At 40.5% G+C, this 24,124-nt stretch overlaps 1 protein-coding gene across 1 annotated transcript in view; it reads right to left on the bottom strand.

Annotated features, from left to right (window-relative positions):
* LOC306732864 (testican-2) overlaps nt 1-24,124 on the bottom strand; it is a gene marked incomplete at both ends in the record, with an annotated part of 36,833 nt that overhangs the window by 2,980 nt on the left and 9,729 nt on the right. Inside the window, 6 exons of the mRNA XM_079214038.1 lie at nt 1,773-1,991; nt 2,108-2,223; nt 2,841-2,959; nt 3,468-3,573; nt 6,795-6,909; nt 13,567-13,612. Coding sequence (XP_079070164.1) covers nt 1,773-1,991; nt 2,108-2,223; nt 2,841-2,959; nt 3,468-3,573; nt 6,795-6,909; nt 13,567-13,612 — 721 coding nt within the window. The remainder of the gene's footprint in view (nt 1-1,772; nt 1,992-2,107; nt 2,224-2,840; nt 2,960-3,467; nt 3,574-6,794; nt 6,910-13,566; nt 13,613-24,124) is intronic.

Below are 24,124 nucleotides of genomic sequence, written 5' to 3'. Positions count from 1 at the left end.
CAATTTAAGTTGATCCAAGAACCAGATATTAAAACCATTCTTCAATATTCAAGGGCATTTAAAAAATGAGATGTGGGAGATGTGACACAACCTCACACAAGCTCATAATACAGTAGTATAGAGGTATGCACCGGATATCCCCATAAACCATCTGCAGTTGTGCATTCATATAACAAAATAAATATGCAAATTGGCAAAAGTTGATGCTGCACAAATAGATTTAGAGCTTCTTTTCCAGATAATGAGATATAGTGCATTCAAGAAGTATTCAACACCACATTGACATTGAGTATTTAGACTAGTTTAGGTTTTATCTCTGATATACATTGTCTCCATTATAAGACTGTATAGACAGCTGTGTGCCTTTCCAAATAATGTCCAAATAATTTGAGGTGGACTCCAATCAAGGTGTCGAAACATCTCAAAGATGCCATTGTGATATTTCAGTTTTTTTCTCTTTTTTAACAAAAATGAGCATTTCTAAAATCCTGTTTTTATGGCTGCAACATAACACAATGTAAAGGTCTGTATACTATGTGGCTGCATATTACACGGAGGAAACCCCTCAACACCCACATTACCAATGCCTTAGAAACCAGGAGGGGGTTGATTGAAGTGAACAGTCTGCCTGATCTGAACATAGCGACGCTTTGTTATTGGACTCCATAAGGAACACCGTGTTCCAGCATAGTTCATAAATGTACCAGGTACCAGAACTGCTTCGGCCAAAGATCAATGACGAAGAGCCGAGTTGGGACCAAAAAGGCATTGGTGCAACCAAGGAAACCACTCGTGAAAAGAAGTGGAGGAGGAAGCAGTCAAGCTGATGGAGGAGTCTTTTCAGCCCAAGGGAACCCTGAATCAGGTCAGGACCTCTCTGAAGGACTTTCTATTTGCCAGAAAGGGATCCTGGCAAACTGTCAGATGACTCAGATAAAACAGGAGAATGTGAGGACTGCTTATCCTGTCTGGGAATATTGTCAGACCTGGATAAGCCGTGGTGGAAAATAGACAAACTGCCGAAGGTGAAAGAGAAGAAACAGACAACCAGAATGTGCTTTTGAAGATGTTGATTAGCCTGAGAAACCCTTGCAATCCTGAAATTAAAGCCTACAGGCTTTCAGACTTGGTAAAGAAATTATTCATTTTTGGGAATTTACTTCATACGCTTTTTTGTGGGGAGTTTGAGCCAGAAGGCGATTAGCTTAGAATAAAGATCAGAAGCAGGGAGAGAGAGCTAGTCCAGCTCTCAAAATATACATATTCAGCTGCACACAATTACAAATGTAAAAATTGCAGTTTGTGTTTAACATCAGTCAAGTGCTGAAAATATCCTCAACTAGTGAGCTGTTCCCCCCTGCTTACAGTCTTTAAGCTAAGCTAGTACCATGCTGGTTCTATAGCTAGATGCTTAACACAGATAAAGGAGTGGTATTGATCTTCTGATCCAACTGTCAGCTAGACAGTGAATAAGCATATATCCCAAAATGTCCAAATATTCCTCTAGAAGAACTGTTACTTCTGGTGTCATTGCAAAAATACATACATGCTGTATATGTGTCACATTTCAAGTTCTACAGACTGTTTTTAAAGATACCCACTTGTTTATCCCCTTTCATAGCAGGATTGTTTTGCCGCTCAGAGGTGGAATACAGACGTTATTCAATAGCCTCTTTTTCTCTTTCTCTGTGACGTAATCTTGATATTATATTATCATTGAGAGATTTGACCCAAAATAGCCGCTGCTCTCTGGTCGAGATCCCTTCACTCACTTTCTCTCCAAAAGCAGAGGCACCACTCTGCTGTAGAGACCTTCCCGTCCTTGTAGCTGTCACAGGAGTTGAAGAAGGGTCGGATGCAGACCTCGTACTTATCCAGGTTAATAGCAGTCAGCTCAGCCTGGTCCAGATACAGGTCACTGTTAGTGTCCAGCCTTGAGAACATCCAGCCAATGGAGTCCTTGCAGCTGGCTACAAGGCTCTTGTCAAGCACTGTCAGCAAAAAGAAATTGCATTGCACTTCAGTTTCTTTCTGTTTAGACTAAACTTCTTCACACAGACAATTGAGTTGTAAGTTTGAGAATAAAACTGCATTGTGAGTTTCTAACCTGAAGCGGTGCCAGCTCTGAGCTTGCCAGAGTTATTCTGCTTTGCGTTTCCATGAAGGAGTTGGAACCAGTCTCTCAGCCGGTCTCCCAAGTCTGCCAGGTCCTGGCCAGTGCAGCTCTCTGAGGGAGCATACACAAAAAAGGGAATCCCAGCATTCAAAACCTTGGCAGACACTTAACAGCAATCTGACTCTGCTGATGTACAGTGAACAGAATCAAAGGCATGAGGTTTCGCTTATGTGTAAAGCTGTCGAGGTTCATGCTGTCATTCACAAGTATATGATCTGCCCCTCAAAGAAAACATTATTTCGCAATTAACTTTCACGGCCTGAAATTGCTGTTATCCAATAGGAATCCACTTCCAGTCTCAGGCTAAACACCAGGAGTAACATTTCATCCTTTTGATCAATTGGCATATTTACGAGCTCGGACAATCAATACGGTTTGGCTGCAATGATAGATAGTGTACACTCTAAATAATTAATCACTACAGGATTGAAAGAGCACTTTAACCACATGGGGGATATTTGGCAAACAGTAATCTCTTAAATTGGTGAGTATTGATCCTAAATTTGGAACACTGGGTTGATTAGTCCTCTCCTACTGACAGCATGCTGTGTGTGAAGCATCACAGCTCCTTTTTTTGACTCATGAGAGTGATGACAGCCGTGCATAACGGGGAGGTGTGAATCCCAAAATTAAGACAGATAAAAGAAGGTAAAGAAAAGGCCACTTGCCACGTTTGGTGTCGGTATTTGAGAGGGTAACGGGGGCTGTGGCGCAGGGGCAGAAACCAGCACACATGATGCTCAGCTCTTTGCCTGTGAGGCAGGCCTGCTGCTCCAGCTTACACTGAGGAGAAAGAGACAGTTAAAATATTTATGGAGGTGACCGCAGGAAAAAGAGATTGCTCATTCAGATGAGACACAGTACTTTCGAAAAGGCAGCAAGAATGAGCTGTCATTTTACAGCCAGCCTTTTCACGCAAGGTCAAAATTAAAAACTATACATAAATCAATAAATAGTCCTGGCAGAGGCCGGTGTACGGTGATGCCGCTAAAAAACGCCGTCAGTCATTAATCACACAGCCGGCTTGAGCCGGCGCACTTGTCCTCCCGCGAGCAGTGATGAACTGTGCTGCCCTGCTGCGTCCACGTATATGTCAGCGCAGCAGGAAACAGCTCTTGACTGGACTCCTCTCATTATTTAAAACGATGACACGGCCGCTTTCAATTTCTTTCCAGGGTTTTTTTTATCGTTAGAAAAATCCATTAATAGAGCAAAAATATACTGTATGTATTCCAGGTAAAAGATAGAGTGCTTTTAGAGCGAGATGCTGGTGCAGAATATTTGATTTTACCTCGGAGGCGTAGTTGTGTCCATCAGAGCCGCACACGGGTGAGGAGGCAACAGGACACGGCTTGCAGCCGCTTTCATGAGCCTCCAGCTGTTCGGACTGTTTGCCTCTGATAATTACAGGAAAAAAGGAAAAAGTTCAAATGTCAGTCCAGGTTTTATTTGCCCAGGTTTTTAGGATGCCTGTTACTGAGATGCCAATCCAATACAACAGAGGTGAATGGGTTTACCAAGTATCCATCTAAATTGTGTGAATTAGGATGCCAACATTTGTTAATAGCAACACAAAGTGAAGCTCAGGCTGATGGGTATGTCATTATTTTTGTGGTAATGTGTTCATCAATCATAAAGTAAACGTTTACCTGATGATGACAAAAGGAAATCCAAAATATTACAATTAATTGTGAAGGAGATGTGGATGAATTTGGTGGCAATCATCCAATAGTAGTGAAGACATTTCACTAACTGTTGCGAGAGAAAAAGTCAGGTGATCGTCACAGTGAATAGGATTCATCCTCTGGGGACCATACATCGTCGAAAAAAATGTCACGTCAATCAATCCAATGGTTGTTGAGATATTAAAGTCAAGGTCATGAAATGAATCACCAGCATTGGCTCTACATCAACTCCGCCTGTGTGGCGAAAAGCTCAAAGTATCTCTTTCCAGAAACATTGATCCTGCTACACACTGTCAACAGTTTTCATGGTTACTATACTATATATATTAATATACTTTAGTATTTTCAGAGGAAACAGTTGACAGAGAGGTCTGAGCATCAGATAATGGCTGTCTGTCGTCCACAGTGGTCCAAAGAAATGCAGACAGACTCTAGGAGAGCTGAGTCATTGCTAAGAAACTCACTTATGTCTCATTTCTTAAAAAAAAAAAGAAGAAGAAAACTTTCACTGGAGCACTGAACATACTTCTAGTTGCCTGTTCTAGTTTCTGATGACACCTTGCTGAAGTTTGATTACACGTATTATTGTTCGGTTGATTTGGACAAGATCATCTGCAAAATACACGTAACGGGACACTTTATGGGGACGACATGTTGCTGTTGATTAAATAAATGTTCCAATCACTTTTACTGTGGCGTGATGGCAACTGAAACCCGAGATGCTGATATCTTCGATCTCAGGTAGCCAAAACCAGAACTGTCTGCATTTGCCTGTTAGTATTTGAAAGCACTGTTTCGTAAAGTCCCACTTGCTTGCTCTCCTCTGATTGACTTTGTGTTCAGTGAGCACAGCGCTTTGCGGTACGGCTTCTGAGGTGCTACCTAATGATGCCGGGATGCTTTAGCGTGGTTGCGTTTGTGCTTATTACCCATTATTGGACACAGTCTCTCTCATCTCTGGAGTGACTCTGTAAATGAAGCACTTTATTGAAAAAGATAAGCGCCTGTTACAGCAGATAGACTTTGAAGGTGGTAATAATTCACTTCATTAATTCTTTTCAGACTGCAACCCTGCTCATTTGTTTTCCAGTCAAAGTGGAATAAATGGGTGAAGGACTAAGTAAATGCTTTTTAGTGAGCTTTATATAGAAAGTGAAAGGGTCGCTGTGAAGGGAGGATTAAATGACCACAATGTGGAAGTATTTTCTATTTGCTTTAGCTGCCATGGATTCAACCCAAACCACCTGCCAACCATCAATTCCAAGCCGCCCTCGTATCGACATGGGAAGTTCAGTAAAGTATTATTTCTGGGAGTCAAAAAAACAAACAAAAAAAGGTTGACATGACGACAAAATAGATTCACCACCTCTTAAAAATTAACATGGGCTCCACAGCTGTTTTAAAACACCATACACCATAACATGTAGCTGCCACTGAAGAGCACTTACCTACCAGACCCAATCAATCCCACTTTAACTCCGCTTGTGGTCTCTACCAACGTCTAAAGGGGAACTTTCAGGCTCTTTATCTGCTGGCCACTAACTGTGTCGGTCTGCTCTTTGATGCAGCCTCCAGTGGATTTTAAACTTTTATTTGCTGAAAACATCTTCTCACAACTTAAACGACACAATTCGAGTATTACAAGCAGAAGCTCAAGAAAGAACAATTCTCATCATACAATTTGCCACCAGATGACCAGTGCTCACTTGAAGCGTAATTTAAACCTATGACACAAACAATGTAATCTAACTAGTTTATCACAAAAGAAGTTTGGTGTGGTATTCAAAATGGTATTTTGCATTAATAACAGAAGACTAGATTTTAGAGCCATGACATGATGATGTTTATGCATCAAATAACATTGAAGAACTAAACTGGTTGCTTTGTTCTGTGCAATATGCAAGTGTTTTATTTATTTATTTAATTGTTTTTTAGATGTTTCTCAGCTGCACTTTACTAAATGAATATTTGATATGTATTACATAACTGCAGCAGTTTGTTAACATGTTAGACAAGATACAAACCAAGTATGTGGGTTATTAGGTTCCTTGTTCTGCACCAGATCAGATGATATTTACCAAAACTACAATGGTGATTTGGCAACAGTTTATTGACCCTTTTGCAGTTGTTTTTGTCAAATGGGAGGTATCATAACTGTCCGAACTTCTCCCCATTTCAACTAGAAGGCTGACATGAATATTTTTACCCTCTCAGCTGCTTGTATTTACACTTCATAGCATATGACGTGGACACAATGTAAGCCATGGTTGTTCAGGATTGGTCAAATTTGAAATACACTGTTATGAATGCATGAAGTGAGACCAAATGCAGAGAATAATTAGGGCTCAAAGAAACACACAGTGTACTGTTGCTGATCAGCCAGTTTAATGCTAAATGTGGCACACACACATACAAATCTGGTGTTGAGGATAATCACGTCCACGGAGCTGAGAAGACACTTTCATCTGATTTGATGACGTTTTCCTTTTAGTCTTAAAGAAATGTATGAGCTCACAAACTGATGATCCGTGTAGTTTTAAGTAATTAAGCTTAGTGAAAGTGGCTTCATATTAATTAAAGCCACTATTGGGAGTTTATTATACATCATGCATTAGATTAGATCGTGATGAGTCATGTATTAAGCATTAATCCATCATAAAGTATGTACCCTTGACAGACATTACCCATTAAGCTAGCATCTCTTTCATGTGTCGCAACATGACTTATGATTTCAAGTGGAGTCATGCAAGGATAAATAATGGCCATAAAGATTTGAATCTTACAAGCAACTGAATTTGAAGTTTGATCACTGCTGAAGAATTAACTATGACATAAAATACCACTGAACGTAAAGCACTGCAATATATTATTTTGAAAACCATCCATCTGAATGTGTGTGATATCCTTCCCTCTGACGTGAGGACTCAACCTACCTGTGCTCCAGTTTCTTGCGATTGACACACATGGCCCTCTGGTAGCCCTGAGCGACGCACACCTTATGGCGGCTGCACTTCACATTCTGGCACGGGTCCTTGGTGGTGTCCACGGCTGCAAGCACAAAAACAACAACACTGCAAATCACCAAAGGTGTCAATCACAGCTGAGGTGTTTTGCTTTAATTCTCTATTTTTGTCACCTCCTGGAGAGAGAAAATACAGAGCTTCCGGCTGTTGTTTTATATTCGTCTTTACAAGGAGCATGTTGTATGTGTTCAACAGATTGAAAGCGAACGAAAACAGCCATTTGAAGTGCTGCATATTCAAATCGTTATATATTTACACATTTGAACATGATCTTCCGTCCTCTTTTTTCAACACGGGCGTATGCAATAAAAAAAACACGAAATGTGAAGAATATTCTTGCAGTGTGCACAAATGAGTCCATTGATTTTATCATCGGCACTGCTGAAAAACATGGACGCCTCGCTGTCATTAGCGAGGCAGCCGGTCGTCAACAGCGCTGCCTGCAGTCTCCAACGACTGTGTCTGATTGCCAGAAAGCCTGACAGCACTGATTGAGCATCTCTTTCTCTCAACTTGTCACATCTCACTTCCCCCGTGTCAACTTATCACTGTCTCTCCGCACCTTGCCTCTTCACACTCTCTCTCTCTCACACACACACACACACACACACACACACACACACACACACACACACACATTTGTCTCCCACGTTCCCTTTCATTCTATCCTCTTCCCTCCCCAGCTTCTCTCTCTCTCTCTCTCTCTCTTTGGAGAGTTGAACTCTTCAACGCCAAACTCTCCTTCACTGATATAGACCGGGATGGAAATAGCATCGTGTCCTCCACCTTCTTCAGCCTCTGGTCAATGCCATCCCAAACTGTACGTCACACCATCAGAGGCCGTTTTCTGCCTTGCAGAGGAGGCCTCGGAAAACACACGGATAGATTTAAGAGTGAGTGGCAAGAGGCGCTCGGCGAGAGAAATTTTAAGCTGTGAAATCCTGAGTCAGCTTTGAGCAGCTGCTTTGCAGTCAACACGGTCAACAGACTAGGTGGCTGCAAGCCAGATTCCTGCAAATCCTAAGACTAGGTGGTACTTTGATGCTACAGCAGGGAGGTGCAAGGGAACAGTGGATGACACGGCGACGCTGAGGGGATCCAAAAATACTGGAAGGAAGCTGTGTTGTCACGGCATGTGGTGTTTTCGTTCTATAAGACCAGGTGTGACAGTGAGCTGGTGACTGCAGTTCATAGAGCAGCACCACTTCCGAGCTTATAGCTTGTGATCCACGAGCCTTTGTTCCACAATGCAATTTTATTATGGAGGTGTTGGTTCCTGTTGGTTCTTCAGGATAGCAGGATTCATAGCTTCATTCAGACAAAGTAACTGAAAATGATTTAAAATCACAGCTCTTAAAAATGAAAAATAAAACAAATCTCTAAGTTACGTAGCCCTCATTTGTGACTTCAGCACTCAACACAAACATTGGTGGGAAAATCTAATTATTGTTGCATTTTTCCAACATCTACGCAAAAAAAAAAAGAAATCCCCAAAAAATCTTTTGTCCCATGCAGAATAATAAGTGGTCAAACCCACTCTTTTTAGCTCCTACTTCATCATACCTTCGATATTAACCTCATTCAAACTTTAAACAGGTCACATTACCTGGTTTTATTAAATTAGTGTTTTGATTTTTCTATTTTTTCTGTCATAACAACCTCCCAAGAATCACCTCAAACTGCCTACATACATTCTCATTTTGACTTTCCCTTCAAAACAAAGAGAGCAAAGACATCTCATATGTTCACATCTCACATCAAATTACATCACTCAGGTTTTCCTCAAGCTTTCTTCTGGCTTATCTCACAGAGACTGCCAAAGTGTATTTTGTTGGTGGTTTCAGAGTACAAGGTTTAACATTCCATTTGGTTAATAACGGTTTCAGTCATGGACCATAAACTTTGATGTGGGCAGGGAACCACACTGAGTGTTATTTTTTAGTGGTGTAATATACCTTTGACTATAACCACTTTCTTCGGTGCCATTTTACAGTGACTCTACCTGCCGTCCACACAGACACCACAGTGAGCCGTGCACTGCAGGCTGAATATATGAGGAATAAAACTAGAAAGCCCTCAGGGGTACACCGGTTCAAAGGCTCTACAATCCTCTTTATGTGTTAGTTTGATAATTGAAAATGTGGATCTGTATCTGGATACAATATACTCATCCAGCGAGATTAAACATTATGCATATTATATATGTCCAGAAATAGCATTGGCTTTGTACAAGTATGAACATAAATAGAGTATACAAGCATATTGGTTAGTGGCAGCTCTGTTTTTTAGGAGAATATATCCTCTGACAACAATATCCCTTCGGAAGGCATATTGGTTATTTTATAGCTGCAGCTGTACACTGAACCTGTAAATAAAATCATCTACATTTGGTTTTAATCGTTAAAAAAAAACACAACGTCTAAAACAATAAAAGCTACTGTCTAAAACAAAAAATAACAGCTACTGTTTTCTCAGTTTATATTTAGTGAAGAGTGGATGAAATGTATAGAACGGGTGTTAATAAATGTTAAAATAACGGAAATTAGCTGTAAACTCAACAAGTTATCCACTTTTAAGTTGATGCGGTGGCAAACTTAGCAAACATTGGTCATTCACACATCCAGCAGATCAACACAGAACAACATTAGCATTGTCTCGCAATTATCCTTCATTTGGAGTCGTGTTTCTGGCCATCTGGTGAATACAAGTCCAATATTCATTCTCCTTTCATCTGTTTTTGGTCTCCACCGACTCCTGAGGGAAATATCAGGCTGTCTCGCGCTGTTACTGTGTTCACCAGCAAGTCCTTAACTGTGTCAGTCAGCTGTTTGGTGCCTCCAGAGCATTCTCACTGAATAGCGCTGCCTGTTGAGGCTGAAAACAACACTAATTAGAGCAGTGAGAGTGAGCAAAGTTGCCGAAAAACGCTCTTGGGGGGTTTTCACTACAAGTCACTCGTTTCACATAGTAATTTGGTCAATTTGTATAAAAGAAAAGTTGATTACAGCTACTTTAAAGTAAACAACCTTTAATCCAAGTAATCCAAGAAAAAAAAATGCTTCTAACCCTGACAATTTAGGAGTTTTGGGTTGAAATACTGAGCACTTTATAAAAAGCCATGTGTTCAGGTTGTTGGATGTGAATCTCCAGCCGAGCTATACACTTCATAAAATATACCTTCTAATTACTTTACTGTGTGTTCCCATGGAAACACAGCTTGGTGTTTTCAGTATAGTTTCAGATGGCGATGTGTACCTCTCTCATTGCGCTCTCTCATGTTCATTTCAAGACATCAAGTCTGCCTCCAAGCAACAGCTTAAGACCAAACACGTCCCTCACACAGTATTCTTATACAACTCCTACATGCTGAAGATGAAATTCGAGCATAAGATTTAATTTGCATTAAAGCTCAAGTGTGTTTTCCACCTCGCCCGCTCTGCTTGGTTGTTTACATCATGTTGCATTGGCAATTCAGTGCAGGGTCGGGACGTGTAAGGGCCATTATGGGTTTTGAATCCGCCTGTAATCATGTCAACAAAAGAGATGCAACTGCTATGAGCCTGTTTCCAATCTCTCGGAGATTATTATTATTATTATTATCACGCTGCCATCAAACACATAATATAACACGTCTGCTTTCTCATCCATGATCAGCTTTCTCCCTTTTGTCTGTGAGTTCTCGACTCAACACTGCAGTTGGACAGGATCCCGAATCCATAAATTAGTTTTGTCAGAGTGTGCATTTAATAAAGCACTTTATTGGTTCTGGCCAAATAAAAGAAGAAAAAAGAAGAGCCGCAAAAGAAGAGCCAGCACCCATCTGAAACCGAAAAGATTTAGTGCTGATGAATATTAAAAGCATGAGAGACAGGCTAAGAAAATTAGTTTCAACTGGATTTGCAATTACTGTCATCTTAGAAGACACTTTTATACCCTTTGATTTAATTGGTGGCCGCTGTGTTAAAACAACTTGCAGCTTTTATTCAACTCCAATGGCGCTATGAAATTATTTACTCATAATTAAAAAGGATGCAACAACTCTTCATGACACATTTTGTCTGAATAACTTCACAAAGTTGTACAAATGGAAGCATGATCACAGTCAGAGTATTTTTTTGTGTTTAGACATTAGATACATTTATTTTATCGGCAAAAGAGAACGAATAGAGGACGTCAAGGTCTAATAAAGGTATTTGTAAAATTTTAAATATTATATAGGTGGAGGCTTCAAATAAGCCCAGTTGGCTTTTTGCCTCTTCCTGCACTGTGATATTCATTTATCTCTGGTATATTTGTTTATTTTTTAATTTTATTGTTTGAATTGTGCAAAAAAAATAATATATATATATATATATATATATATATATATATATATATATTATTTTTTTTGCACAATATATATATATATATATATATATATATATATATATATATATATAAATATATCCAACCCTTCTGTTAAATCAGAGCAGTAGGCACCTTATTGTTTTCGTAATGGCCCTGAAAACTGTGCAGAGCCGAGTTGACGTCTCAATCGGCTCACATTACAAAAGAACCATGGAGTCTGAAGGTCTCATATTAGGTCTTTTGTTCTATCCGGGGTTAGCAGGTACACCATGTCGGCGTTTCTACTGTCCTGTTAAATTAGCGATAAAGAGGACCATGATCAATTAACTGTGCAGAATTAGCCCCAAAGGGAGTTGAGACGAGGATGAAATCAATGGTATTCAAATGAACACCTCCCACACTACAGCAAGCGAGGCGTTTTCTTGAGACTACATTAGTTATTCTCCCTGTTGTAAGAACAGATGCTGGGATAACGTCTGGAGCTGCTGCTTCTCACATCTTTCTCCTCTGAGGCAAATCTTCAAGACTATTCAATGTCTTAAGTGAGGCCGTGTGGGTGTGGCGCTACACCCGACCACCCACACTCACCTCGCAGCGGAAACACACTGCTCACCCCAAGGGCCCGCTTGATTGGCTGAAACATGTATGAACAGTGTCTTTACATTCAGTAGGTTCTTTCTGTTGAAAGGTTCAGCTGACCAGCAGCCCAAAATAATAATTATAAAAAAGTATATACTGTATACAGTATACGCACACACACACACATATATATATATATATATATATATATATATATATATATATATATATATATATATATATGTATATATAGTTCACACACTATTTGCATTTATGATTATCAAATATCACACACAAGTCATGTTGTGAACAAAATGCTGAAATATTGTCTTTTTTTTTTCTCCCAAAAAATTAAAATGTCTTACTTTTTTCTATTCATAGATTTAGGTGATTTAATTGTGTACCTGTATTTGTCTATTGTTGTATTGGCACTAATTAACAGGTGTTACATATGACATATAATAAATCACATGCATTTACAAACAATTATTTATTTACACACACAACAGTTTTGTATATAATTTACTTGGAATGGTGGTTTTGACCATGTGATGAATTTGATGTCCAATCCTTGCTCTTTAGCTCTCATTTGCTCTACAAATGCTTCACAATATTCACCAGCTATTCCTATACTTTGACCATCCGCTGTTTGATGCTGGACAGGTGGCGTACAGCGAGTTTGAAGAGCTTTTTCTCTGAAGACGGTGCTGATGGGAGCGGAGAGAGTGAGTCAAAACAGCGGGCTGAGCAAAACAACGAGCTGAAAGATGCTAAGACGCTGCGTAGAGCTGAGAAAAACAGCAAAGTTGTGCGATATACATCCTTCACTATAGAAAAATATATTTATCTTCTCAAGACCTCAGTTCAACCGCTTTATTTACAAGGTCCTCTAGTGGAAGTTGATGATCTCTACAAGCTTTAAACCACAGTTGGGCTTTCGAGTTTGTGAAGACACAGCAGTCAAGTGTCAACTGGGGAATTATTCACTTTTTACAACCAGCACATTGTCCTCTTGAGAGTGTTGAATGTTTCAAATGCTAAGCTCAATACTATGATTTATTTTCTCCAAATTCAAAAGATTTGCACTCTCTTAATGCTTTTTAAAATATAATTTTGTATTTTAGTTGAATACAAAAAAATGACATTTTACTGAAATAACAATGTTCACCATTTTCCACTTCCTCCTCCACAGCTGATTATCTAACAGTGAGATTTTTTTTCCCCGACTAGAAACCCCATGGAGGTAAATGGAGCCTGGTGGGAGTTTGGAGTTGAGCCCTCAGCAACAAAGGCAATTATAGCAGCCTTTTGAAACTAATGGATCCGACTGAAGGCTCAGACTTTCCGTTCCTGAATCACAACGGTGTTCTCATCCTCCACAAGCGCCGACACTCCTGACCAGCGCTCCCCACACGCTGGATGACCTTAGACAACTGCTGCAATTAAGAAAAGCCACCACTTCTATAAAGTACGTTGCACTATTTCGTTGTGTACAGCAGATGTATTAGGTAGACAGCGCTTAGCATTGATTAAAGTATGCTGGTAGAATCTGAAATACAGCAGTTTTTCTTCTTCTTTGAAGTAGAACTGGCCATTTAAGTAAAGCCATTTAAATATTAAAAGTCTTTGCAAACCATCTCTGCTATAGTGCCGCATAAACTCGCAGTGGAAAACCCATTAAACTTACAATTAAACCACACAGCCATCCTCATGTGTCCACAGAAAATCTTTTCTAATCAGAGAAAATCAAACTTACTTTCATCAGAGCCCGTGTTCTCCTCCATGTTTTTGATGTAGTCATCCTGGAAAGAAAATGAATTTGCATTAATGGATTTAACATTTCATCTTTGACAACACACTAGAGGAAATTTGCTTTCGCACTCATTCTTAATAGGAATTCAGAAAACATATATAATGAAGGAAGATTACAGGAACGATGAATGACTGTGATTTTAGCAATTCAAATAGATTCAGATTTTATGTTGAATAGACGGGTTTAAAAAAGCAAATTTTCATAACACGCAAAACATGAAGGAGTTTTTTCTCAATGCAATGTTGAATTATGTTGTTAATTTCTATGAACATTTACATTCCCCACATATTCTGTAGGCTTGCTTGACGGATTTATCTTTAATTCCATCTTTGAGTTAAAGTAAATAATAAAAACTAGAAACAGAAGTGTAACCAAGGGCTTACACCCCCAAGAAATAACAACTCAATGTCAAAAAGAGATAACATTTCCCACTCAGGCATGTTATCCATTGCTATCGCTGTCACGGTTTCACACTTTTGCTGATGACATTCCAACATATATTAAATTACTTTAAGTTATGAGTGGATAAAAGTTTGCCAGAATAATAGCATACAGAACTCCTTACTTTTACTTATTTGTATTTTATATTTTGAATTATGTTGCAATTCTACCATTTACTTTAATGCTGCTGTGTCTTTTTTGTCTTTATCTGCTACGTTTTTTTTCAGATGCCTAATTGCTCTTCCTAGGGATGATTAAAGTGTTCTCTTATTTTTGTTCCAGATGTAAGTTTTGGACAATACACTAGAAAACAGTAGTCTTGTTTTGTCCAGACGCTCCTGACGGTAACCCCGTCAAAGATTTGTTCTGGAGGTGACTCTCCCTCCGAGGAACTCTAGTACTGTGTGAATTCTAATTTCTAAGAAAAGAACTTGACTGACGACATTTCATCACTGGGCAATAAAATGTATCTCTAGTTTCCAAGTCTGGGATTTTTTCTTCATCCATTAAATTTGTTTACAGTTTAGTCACTAGTTTTATAGTAATATACTGTCACTGTCAACATAAACTCTAGAAGGTAATAGTTTGATCTTTTGGGAAATTTGCTTATTCACTTTCTTGTCAAGAGGTAGATGAAAACATTGTCTCATGTCTGTGTGCTAAATGTGTAGCTGGAACCAGCAGGCGATGAACTTAGCTTAGCACAAAGACTGGAAACAGCTAGCTTGGCTCTTAAGTAGTTTTACACTTTGGTTATGGAACAGATTAAAATGACAGAATAAATAAATATATGGTGCAAATGAGTGAGATTTAGATTTGCAAATATGCATTTTGCTAAGCTTGCACAGAGCCAGACTAGCTGTTTCCCCCTGTTTCCAGTTGTTATGCTAAGCTAAGCAGCGTCATAGTTAGCATACAAGCATGAGTGGTATTGATCTTCTCATCTGAATCTCAGCAAGAAAATTAGTCAGCATATTTCCCAAAACGTCAGACAGGTTCTTTAAGTGTTATATTATAGTTATTGTGGTTGCTGTTGTAGATCTCTAACATTAAGTAAACTGCAAAAGACTTTCAGCAGCTTATAAAAAGACCTGGACTATCTTAGCTCCTGCACTGTTGCAGAGGGAATATTTGCAAACTAACTCTGGTTTTTAGATTGTGTCCCTGGCGGGGTTGCGCTGGAGCCATGATACAAATTCAGTGTCCCCCTGCTGCCCATTTCTCTCTGTGTGTCAGGACAGAGAGGATCAACTATAAAGCGGTTACTACACGAAGCCCAGAGAGGACCCAGAGGATCAGGTCTGTTCAGTTTAGCTCAGTCTTATTCCACCCAGGGGACACAAAGACTGAACTCTCAAGTCAAGCCGAACAAGTTTAGCCGACGGCATTTTAACTACTGTGCACAGGGCGAGTAGTTAAATGGATGCAGTTTTGTGTTTTAACTGAAGTGATTTGATATCAGCTTAAAAGAAAAACACATTTTAATTTATGAACTACACCATATATTCTTTTAATGTTTATATGCTTCTTACTTTCTAGGAATCAGTAGTTTGCATTTGGATCTTGATGTAGATTTTATGTTCTTTATGCTATACATGTTATTGCCTCCAACGTCCTTTGTCTTTTTGCCATTGTATTATATGTATTTGTTGTGCTTTAGCCAAGGTGACACCTACTGTACAGCCAAATGGTGTCGGCAAAACTGACACAGACAAAGCCACTGTACAAATGAACAAAAGAGACACTAACCTCGACTTCCTGTGGCAATGACAAGCAGCAGTGGGGGAGAAAGAAAGAGAGTCATTGTCAGAGAGGGAAAAAAACACTTAAAAGTTCTCAATTTGCTTCCATTCAGCATGCAAACAGTGGGTTGGTTTATTACAGTTATGGCAGCAGTTAAACTGTCAGCCCTTAATGCACGCTGATTGCAAATACATGCCTTAGTCTCGGTCCTCTCGGGGGACAACATAAGACATTCACAGAGGATTATGAGAGACTATTAAGCGAGGATGATCCGCTGCCACTTCTGTGAGCTGGCAGGGGTCCCGATCGCTAAGGGCTCATTCTGTGCTGTGTTTACAAGCCACTGCCAAACGCCAGACTCCTGCCAGCTCAGAAGTTGTGGATAAGCCATGACATACCGCATCCGCCTTGTAAAAATACAGGCAAATTGTTGGGAATCTTCAAAGTCAACAGGCAGATGTGATTTAGATGTGTTTTTTTTAATGGTTTGCAGCAGACGCATAAAGCGCATTTACTTAAGCGTACCATTGACAACACAGACAGATATAACTCCTGTAAAGTATAACCTTGAGTTAACAGGGGAGTGACTGCTTTCCTTTCATTCCATTTCACCGTCTTGGCTTCGGTCCAAGGGCATTACACATCAATACCCACCACGGCCTCTGCCTGTGTGTTTCATCATTCAATGCTCCGGTGTGTTTTGAGAGAAATATAGCGCAGCATGGTTTATTTCAGCAACTCAACCCAGTAAATAAACCTAATTCTTACACACACACACGGCCATACTTGTCTACTTAATATATCACTATGAACAATTTACAGGCCCCACAAGGACAAGCCAAAAAGCCAACAGAAGGCTTTAAAAGGCTAAAGCAAGAATTCATCACCGAGCTGCAGCAGGAGTCTAGACTTCACCTCAGAGACTGTTTCTTAGTGCTAACTATTTTCTCTGCAGCAGTGAAAAGGTCCAGGTGCAACATAACGAGAGGCAATATCACTATTTTATCTTTAAAATCTGCTTGATCGCTGTGATATGAGAAGAGGAATAATCAACTTTAAATATGTCATATGTAATATAAACGGTAAATGTAGCGCTCTTCTAGTCTTCCGACCATTCAAAGCGCTTTAACACTTCTTGTCTTCATTCACGCACATTCACACACTGATGGCAGGGGCTACCATGCAAGGTGCCACCTGCCCATCAGGACTATTTAACCTTTCCTACTCATTCACACACCGCAGGAACAGCCTGCGGGGACAAATCGGGATTAAGTGTCTTGCTCAAGGACACATCGACATGTACTAGCGGAGCCAAGGATCGAACCACCGATCCTTTGATTAAAGGTCGACCCTGCTGAAAAGATATCTGCATATTTACATGGCATTTAATAGGCTATAGCTGTAACACTGAACTTTCAGGGTGACAAAGCAATTAAAAAAGAACCAGAATCAGGTGTATTGCCGAGTAAGTTTTCACATACATGGATTTTGCTTTTGTGTATTTGTGCATAAAAGGAATGTGAGAAAATAAAATAAAAAATAAAACAAGTATTACAGTAATCAAGAAACATGAATATAGAAGACAACTAAGATTAGGAACCAATACTGTAAAGAGAGACAATAATTGCTAAGTCCTTAAATCAGCTATAGAATCGACTTCTGCAAATACTGGGAAAAAAAAGTAAAATATTTTAGAATCCCACAAAACGACCGCCTTCGTCATCAAAGATACGACTGTAGCATGTCATCCGCCGGATGTAACGATTGCTTGATTAATTATTCGCACTCCTTCTGCAATTACCCAGCTCACAGTGCTGCAGGGGCCGGTGGGAGTCCTACAGCGTGTCCTAAAGGCTTGAGTGCTTATCTTCTCCCAGCAGCAGTGTGACAGCAAGGACACCAGGCTGAGGCTGCATTTAGTCCTTCACCAAGGTTGAGAGCTAATGCTGTCCCACTGAATCCCAGCCAGGCTGCTGCTAAAGTTCACAGCAGGCCCAGACAATAGGGAGGGAGGGAGGACGGGCCAGATCAGGGAGTAAAGGGGGTATGATATTCATGGTGGAGGTCCCCTGAGTTATGTGAATCATATCACACACGCCACCTCTTCTGCCATTTGTCAACAACGCTGTATCGCAGCCGGTGTAAAACAGAGCGAGGAGGCTAATGGAGCTTGACTATCCAGATGCTGCGACTGCTCCTCCTGGACCACGCGCTGGTATTAGGCTGACAGCGCTTGGCCGCAAGCCTGACTGCGCCCCTTCGAGTTAACATCTATCTCACCTCGACTGCGCCCCGTCTGCTGGCGACATAAATACCACAGATAACCCTGAACCAGCCAACCCCAACGTCACCCACTGCAACGCACGTGCACACACCCCCATCCCGAGCACTGACACCAAAGCCTTCATACACATCCCATCGCAGCTCTGCATGACAGCCGTAAGGGTTAAGTCTTAAACCGTTTAACTGCATGTCTGTGTCATGTTGGGCAAGGAGTGTGCGAACTATTGGAGTGATGCTCCAATTCTATACTCAGTATTGGTCTGAAAATAGCAGAAAAACTGGATCGAATACCAAAAAAAACATATTAAAAACAAGAACAGGGACAGGGAAGAAAGTTGAGAAAGAAAATTCTGCAAAATCCTGCATACTCAACAACATTAAGTTTAGAAATTGAACCTTTCTACAATATCGGGCTACGGTTAGGGAGAGATTCTGGTTATGAAAAAATATGGTTAAGTTATGATCAGGGTTAATAAAAGGGTTGCAAACATGAATTGAAGGTTTGGTTCCCTGCATGAACATCAGAAGTGTTACATATTTATCCACTATTGCAACTTCACTGTCTGCGTTGGCTCTGAAAGCTGGAATCATGTAATACAGACACAAATGCCAGGGATACGGAACTGGGTGAAATATGCTTCACGTAACTTCAAACGTCTGCAATGTGAACATTTTCATGGACAGAATCCATGTTGAAAGAGTCAACAACTTGCAGAGGCATCGTGAAAATTGTATGAGCAAAAAAAGTTTTGCCGGAACAGAGATTGTTAAAAAGTGTGTGTTATGTGAGAAACTCTCTCCAGACCGTAACAAAGACAATATTTTTGATGGATGACCAATCATTTTCGGCATTTGAACAGAGGTGTTTTGATCTTTTGGACCAAGTCAAGTCATTAGAGGGGTAAAAAATCAAAGCCACACTTCAAGTCTTTGATATGTTTTTTCCAATCTATTCATCATTAATTCCGAGGAGCATTATACTAAAACGTTTAGTTTGATAGCCTTTTGTTTCCACAGGTTCATCACACACTTCTCTAATGTCTTGTTAGGGCAGACGGCATAAAAATAGGTTACAGCTAATAATGAATAGAATACAGAATACACAAATGAAAACATATTAATGATTATCTTAAAGTTGCTGTAGGGAAGTGAAATAGTCACAAGTTGATACTGATGCATCATATGACCCACATAAGAGAACGAGGCGATCTGTGAGAAGATATTGCCCCGATTTACTCCGGCTATGTGTGTCCCACTTCTAGCCAGAATGGTCTTGGAATTGGTTAAATTTAGTTTTTGCCCATTCAGCTTGCAGTCTTGGAGGTCAAGTGCAAATCGCAAATGATGCCCTGCATGCTTGAAATCTCTTAAACGCGAAATGCAAAGTAACAATTGAAAAGTGATGGGAGTGTCCATCTCCAAAGAGACAAAACAAAACAAGCAGAAAATTCAAAGAGACGCGAGTGGACTCTGAGTGTGGGGCTGAGAGCCGCCAGAGCACGACCTTCCTTCAGCTCGGTGGAGAAACGCTCACGGAGTGAAAGAAATGTCACAGTGAAAATCTGCATCTCCTCGCCCTGCTGCAATGATCCATCACATGCATGCACACCGCTCGCTCCGTCACTGCAGCTCATCTGTCCCTGCAATGTGACGGGATCTGTTCGGTCTGGGTTTCTAGAGGACACGAACGCACACAAACCTCACTCTAACCTTCAACTCACACACCTCTTGCTGCTTTAGAGAAAGCGCTGGAAATGGAGAAAACATCCAAAATCAAACCGAGGTGGATGTCAAAGAATTCTTGAAAGGACGGGACATTTTATATTTTCATCACAACCACCTCCACACACACACAAACGCACAAGTATAATATATCAGATAACGATCAGCGTAATCTCCTCTGCAGCTGATATGATGATAAACTCCTCTCTGATCACAGAGCATCATATTTCATAATCTAATTCAGACTGATCATGTTTTTTGTGCATTGATTCTTATCTATGGATTGAAACAGCCTCAACAACAAGTTCTCCTGCATTATAGGATTTCTGAGTTAGTCGAGAAGATGGATGATGCCACTCATGTCTGTACGATACATATAAAGCCATCGGTAGCTGCAGGCTAGTTTAGCTAAGCACAAAAACAGAATTAAGGGGGAAACAGATAACCTGGCCCTATCCAAAAACAACAGTTTTATACTTTTTTTTATTGACAAACTAAACAACATTTGGTTACCTTTGATAAAGCCGAGTTAGTTGTTTCCAGTCTCAAATTCTCAGATTTGTAAAAAAGGACCAACAGCAAACAGGTCTTTAAACCCCCAGATTGCTTTAGTTCAGAAGTTCTGCTTAACAGATGAAGTTCCTCTCCCTCAGGGCAATAACTGCATGATTCATCGTCCACAGTATTCCTTGTTGATATTCTAAGGACAATATTTGCAGTGAAGACATCACTTAAGCAGCAGGATATGAGTCAGAGATTAAATGATGATCTGGACATTTAGCATTTCCACCAGTTGTCATTTATCTGGCTTCGTGAAGTCATTTACTCTGGCAGCGACTGGATGAACACAGGCTGATGGATAGACTGGTGATCCGGGTCATGTCAGAAATGAATGGAGACCTGGGACAGGCTCAGCTGATTGCTCCGCTCTGGTCCCGGGCCGTGTCATCCTATCAGATCACTGAGGTGTGTCTGCCTCTCTGACTGGCAGGACATTGTCAGCTCATCATTCCCCCGGCCAGTCATTTGCCAAGTGATGTGCTTTGCCTGATTAATGTAGCTGAATTAGCTACGTCTCCCTGCCTACCATAAATTGCTGCTAAAGGGCACACAGGCGGAGGCTGTCGTGGATCTACATTCCAGCCTCCGTGTCTCTGTAGTTACCAGGGAGCAGTGGGCGTGCATCTCGCCTTTGACATGTCATTATGGCGCCCCGATTCAGCTTGCTGGGGCCTGAGATGTGGAGGTAATGTCTCGCTCTGTTTGTACCCCGCCGTCTTTGAAAAGGCAGAAGAAATGGGAGAGACACTAATGGTGCAGACCCACCACAGATTGAAACCACTTACAAATGCATTTGAGTGTTCCAAAATGATGCTGTGTCTTTCGACCTGAACCCACTGGCTTTAGAGTGGCAAAACATTTTCCCTTGAACATGAGGCAGAAATCCTGTAGGAACATATTTTCACATCTCTTTTGATTCCACATACCAACTCCAGCTTCCTACATCTGTAGCTCCTCCGTTTACTCTCATTGAACCGTGACAGGTCTAAGATTTTCGACACCATATTGACTCTGACAGACACCGACATGATCAATGATCGTATTACAGACTGTTCAAGGTGATTACACGCTGCGTATATGACAAAATAGGAAACCCACGCGGTTTACCGAACCCAAAATAAGAAACCCACAGAGAAAAATGGGGGTGTCTCGATTGCAACAAAACACTGGAGCATTATGGGATTAAGTCGCAACCCAGCAACACAGAGCTGGATCAAATTGATCATCTGAGTGGTTGTGCTCGGGGGCCTGCAGGCAAAGAACACATGTTGTTTCACAAGGTAAGACGCCTGCCTGCAATGCAGTAGAGCACGGAGCTCATTCTGCAGCCATCTCTCTGCACACCGGAGGGCACGTCTCTCTGCCCGAGCCACGAAGTAGCCACCTGTCAAACGGGCATCCATCTGAAACGTTTGCACTGCGTCAAAATGCAGAAGTAATCAGGCTGACTGGGGAGTTTGGCTCCTGCCTAAGAACGCACATGATTTAAATAACTGACAACATAAGAGTCTCTTTGCAACATGAAACAAGAGTCTTAAAAACATAAAAGAGGCTTTTCTTCTGAGCTGCTGCCTTCGGCTAATAAGACCACATTTCAGGAAGTTGCATCACAGTAATGAACCTTTTCCTTTCTCAGGAGCCCGTTAGCAGTGGTCTCCAAATCACGGATAAAGTGACACATCAAACAGCGGCCGGGCTGGCTTTGCTGCAGCAGCCTCCATAGTTGAACCAAGGCATTGCATGCTCTGAGAGATGCAGTAATTGGAGAGGAGAAGGACGGCGCGGATGCAGAAAAATGGATTCTGTTGAACCCCACTGCTGAGCCAAGCAGAACCCTGGAACGGCTGAGTCTCTGCAGCATCTTATCGCTCCCCCACCCCTCCATTTGCAAAACAAAAGAAGCAGAAAGAGAGGAGGGAAGCCTTCAGGTTGAGCTCCACAGAGATGCCCCAGGGAGCTCTCAGCTTATGCAGGGCTGTCTTTACTGTGCTGAGCCATGCGGCTTCTGCATACAATATTAGCAGTAAAAACACATAATAAGACAAATTGAAGCATGTGAGTCCACAGAAACAGCAATACCTGATTCCAGTGTGCTTTTTCACTTTGTAGTATAGCTAGACTCATCAGTATTGATCTGCAAACACAAATAGTTATCAGCGTACATAAATAAATGAATGACCTAAATCAATATTGAATGTAGTGGAGGCAAAGAAAATAAATTCCACTCCGATAGACTCTTAACAAACGGACTTTGTTTCCCCGGAGAGAAAAACCTTGCAGGTTTTACTACTTGAAAAACAAGCTAGCTTTATGAATTAGTTATTACAGAGCTGTGATTGATTTAGAAAATGTTAGGTATTAAACAGACATTTTAAGAGCAGATTCAAGTTTACTTCTTTTTAGGAATCTTAATTGAATCTGCGGTAAACTGTGAAAACTCTAAAATGACAGCGATTGCGCACTTTGTTTTACAAATGTCACTGTCATTGTGCATGTTTTATGTATGTTCTGTTGCTATAGCAGTGGTTCTCAAACTGTGGGGCGCGGCCCTCTAGTGGGGCACGCAGGTACATTTTTATAATTTTAAAAATTATAAAAATTACACCATTTATTAAAATTTTTGTTTAGAATTTATTGTATTTTATATAATCCTTTATTAATCCCACAGTGGGGACATTATTCTCTGCATTTCACCCCTCCTTAGTAATTAAGGAGCAGTGAGCTGCTGTGAAGCACTGGGGCTTCAGTGTCTTGCTCAGGGACACTTCAACATGAAACTATGGGGAGAACAGGGATGAACCGCTACCTTGTGGTTTCAGAACGAACACACTCCCCATGAACATGATAACTGTACATAAAACACAAAGTACACGGACATAACCCGTCATTAATAAATACATGGCAAAATGCCTGTAATTTCATGGATATGTTTCCGTTACGCCGTTAACCGCTTGCGCTTGCGCATGCGCGACTCAAGGATTCTTGCCGTTTTGCTAAAAGCCTCTGTGAGATCTCCGTGAGATCGGCTTTTCTGCTGTTGCGTCTCTCAAAATAGAATAACAATCTAAGCTCAACATTGAGCATGAATTGAGAGAGGCCATATCAAATCTACAAACAATAAGTATTTTTTTTGCCAAATATTAGTTATTTTTTGCACAGATAGAACTTTATTTGCAATGTTCTAACAAAGTGATTTCACATATGTTATTAGTTTTTGTCTGATGGAGCAATCTGGTTTACTTGAAAGGGATTGCAATTTTCTTTATTCTATTATTTGAAAAAGCACGGATGGAGGAGTCACAAAAAGTTGGACCATTTTGTTACAATTTTGTTGGGGCGGTGGGGCCCGAACATTTTTCTCCAAAGTGGGGCGTGACAGAAAAAGTTTGAGAACCACTGTGCTATAGTAAGACATTTTTTGATCAAATTTTGTTACTTGACTCGATTTGAGAAAAAACTTCAAATGGCAAAGATTGTACCCAAACGGCAAATTTGAAGATTCTGCCTACACGTCTCTAAAAGCTCTCCAACTTCGCTATGTGCTTCAATTTATTTTCTCTCTTTGCACAGATAATGTTCATGCTGTGATGTGGTCTGTAAGAGGTTTAAGCTGCAACTGCGTCATTCTGAAGGGATATTCACTCTAAAAGTGTGCAATTTTGTTGGCAAAAATGCCATATTTTATATTGTGTTCCATCTTTGTTTATTTTGATTAAGTAACACATATATAATCTGATGTTACACCTGTAGA

The sequence above is a fragment of the Taurulus bubalis genome (genome assembly GCF_910589615.1).
Source record: "Taurulus bubalis genome assembly, chromosome: 2".
NCBI lineage: Eukaryota > Metazoa > Chordata > Actinopteri > Perciformes > Cottidae > Taurulus > Taurulus bubalis.
Note: the sequence above shows the minus strand (reverse complement) of the source record. Positions and strands in the feature narration are given on the sequence as shown.